This window comes from Watersipora subatra, chromosome 7, assembly GCF_963576615.1.
Source record: "Watersipora subatra chromosome 7, tzWatSuba1.1, whole genome shotgun sequence".
Lineage (NCBI taxonomy): Eukaryota > Metazoa > Bryozoa > Gymnolaemata > Cheilostomatida > Watersiporidae > Watersipora > Watersipora subatra.
The window spans coordinates 33,856,770-33,858,519 of NC_088714.1; the positions used below are offsets into that span (position 1 = coordinate 33,856,770).

At 37.9% G+C, this 1,750-nt stretch overlaps 1 protein-coding gene across 1 annotated transcript; it reads right to left on the minus strand.

Moving 5' to 3' along the window:
- Positions 1-639: 639 nt before the first annotated feature.
- Positions 640-1,410, minus strand: LOC137400692 (putative protein FAM47C). The gene has a single exon (XM_068087024.1). The coding sequence runs from the start codon at positions 1,408-1,410 to the stop codon at positions 640-642; it is 771 nt and encodes a 256-aa protein (XP_067943125.1).
- Positions 1,411-1,750: the final 340 nt, after the last annotated feature.

Genomic DNA, 1,750 nt, shown 5'->3' on the forward strand with positions numbered 1-1,750 from the left:
ACTCCGTACAATTCAATCATTTTTTCCAACTTGCAACCGTGGCTTCAAAAATATTCGGCGCTTATTATAGTAAATGTTATGTTATACTTGTACACTGGCTGCCTCATGCGCCATGAGAGATCATCATGTGTAATAACTATATGCACAACTATTCCATTATGCTGTAAGTTGGTCACAATGTTGGCTGCGAAGCGCCAAGTGCAAAACCAGATGATGCAAAGCCAGATGTAGCAGTTGAAGTGTCATTTGATGCATTTTTCTGAAGCTCTTGTCCGTGGCTCCAGACAGACAGACATGGCTCTTATTATACTGAAGATTATATTGTATTATATTGCATATTATACCACTCTATTGAATTATTTTATATTATGTTATAATTTATTACAGTTTTGCAGTTTTTTCAGCAAACTCTAGCCCTACGAGTACTTTGTTTGATTTGTTCAGTGCTTATATTATATATATATATATATATATAATATATTTCTGTTACGGTTTGCTGATAGACAATATTGCCCTATAATATGACTTATGTCAAGATTCATAAACTGTGGCGCTATAACACACCACAGACTGTCATGCGCTTACAAAAACTTTATCATGGCCATCTCATACTTGTAGCCTTCTTGTCCTGGTTGTCTGCTATGTCATTGGTGGAATTCTTGTCATGAAGTTTATAAGGAAAGCAGAAGGAGCAGAGCTTTGTCCAAACCTGGAGTTTTGGAAGACTCTACCTTTCATAGTCAAAGTAAGAATCAGTCTTTCCGAGGAGATACTGAGAACTATAATAGCCTCTGGTAGCTCTGCCCGTATACAGAGAACTATAACCTCTGGTACCACTGTCCGTATATATAAAAATGAAGCCTCTAGTACCTCTGCCCGTATATAGAAAACTATAGCCTGTAGTACCTCTGCCCATATATAGAGAGCAATAGCCTCTGGTACCTCTGTCCGTATACAGAGAACAATAGCCACTGGTACCTCTGTTCGTATATATAGAGCTATAGCCTCTGGTAAGTCTGCTTGTATATAGAGAACTATAGCCTCTAGAACCTCTGCCCGTATATAGAGAAGTTTAGTCTCTGGTACCTCTACTCGTATATAGAGAACCATAGCCTCTGATAAGCCTGTCCGTATACAGAGAACTATAGTTTCTGGTACCTTAGCCCGTATATAGAGAACTATAGCCTCTAGTACCTCTGCCCGTATATAGAGAACCATAGCCTCTGGTACCTCTGCTCGTACATAGAGAACTATAGCCTCTAGTACCTCTGCCCGTATATAGAGAACTATAGCCTCTAGTACCACTGCCCGTATATAGAGAACTAATAGCCTCTGGTACCTCGGCTCATATACATAGTCTATAACCTCTAGTATTACCTCTGCTCGTTTACAGATAATTCTGGTTTTCATAATTTAGAATAAAGTGATTTTCTATGGAAAATATTATTTGGCTCAGTATCTGGCAGTGAGAGCCACTTACGCTGCTGCAAAATCTAAAGTTAGTTCTCACGATGGACTTACACAAAATTTTAATAAATTCTATTAGAAAGTGTTGGTATATTTTTACCATTTGCAATTATTTTTTGTTTCCGGGGATCTGGATGCCAGGTTGTTTCAAGATTAGAATCAATAAAGCTTGATCATGATTAAAATCCTCAGAAGAAAAATACAACATACATGTACATGGCAAAATGACATGACTAGTTGCACGGCTGCGTGTCTCTCATTATTAATATCAGCTATTGTGTTT

Excerpts from the sequence above, each read along its gene's own strand:
- LOC137400692 (XM_068087024.1), bottom strand. The coding sequence starts at position 1,410 with ATGAAAACCAGAATTATCTGTAAACGAGCAGAGGTAATACTAGAGGTT.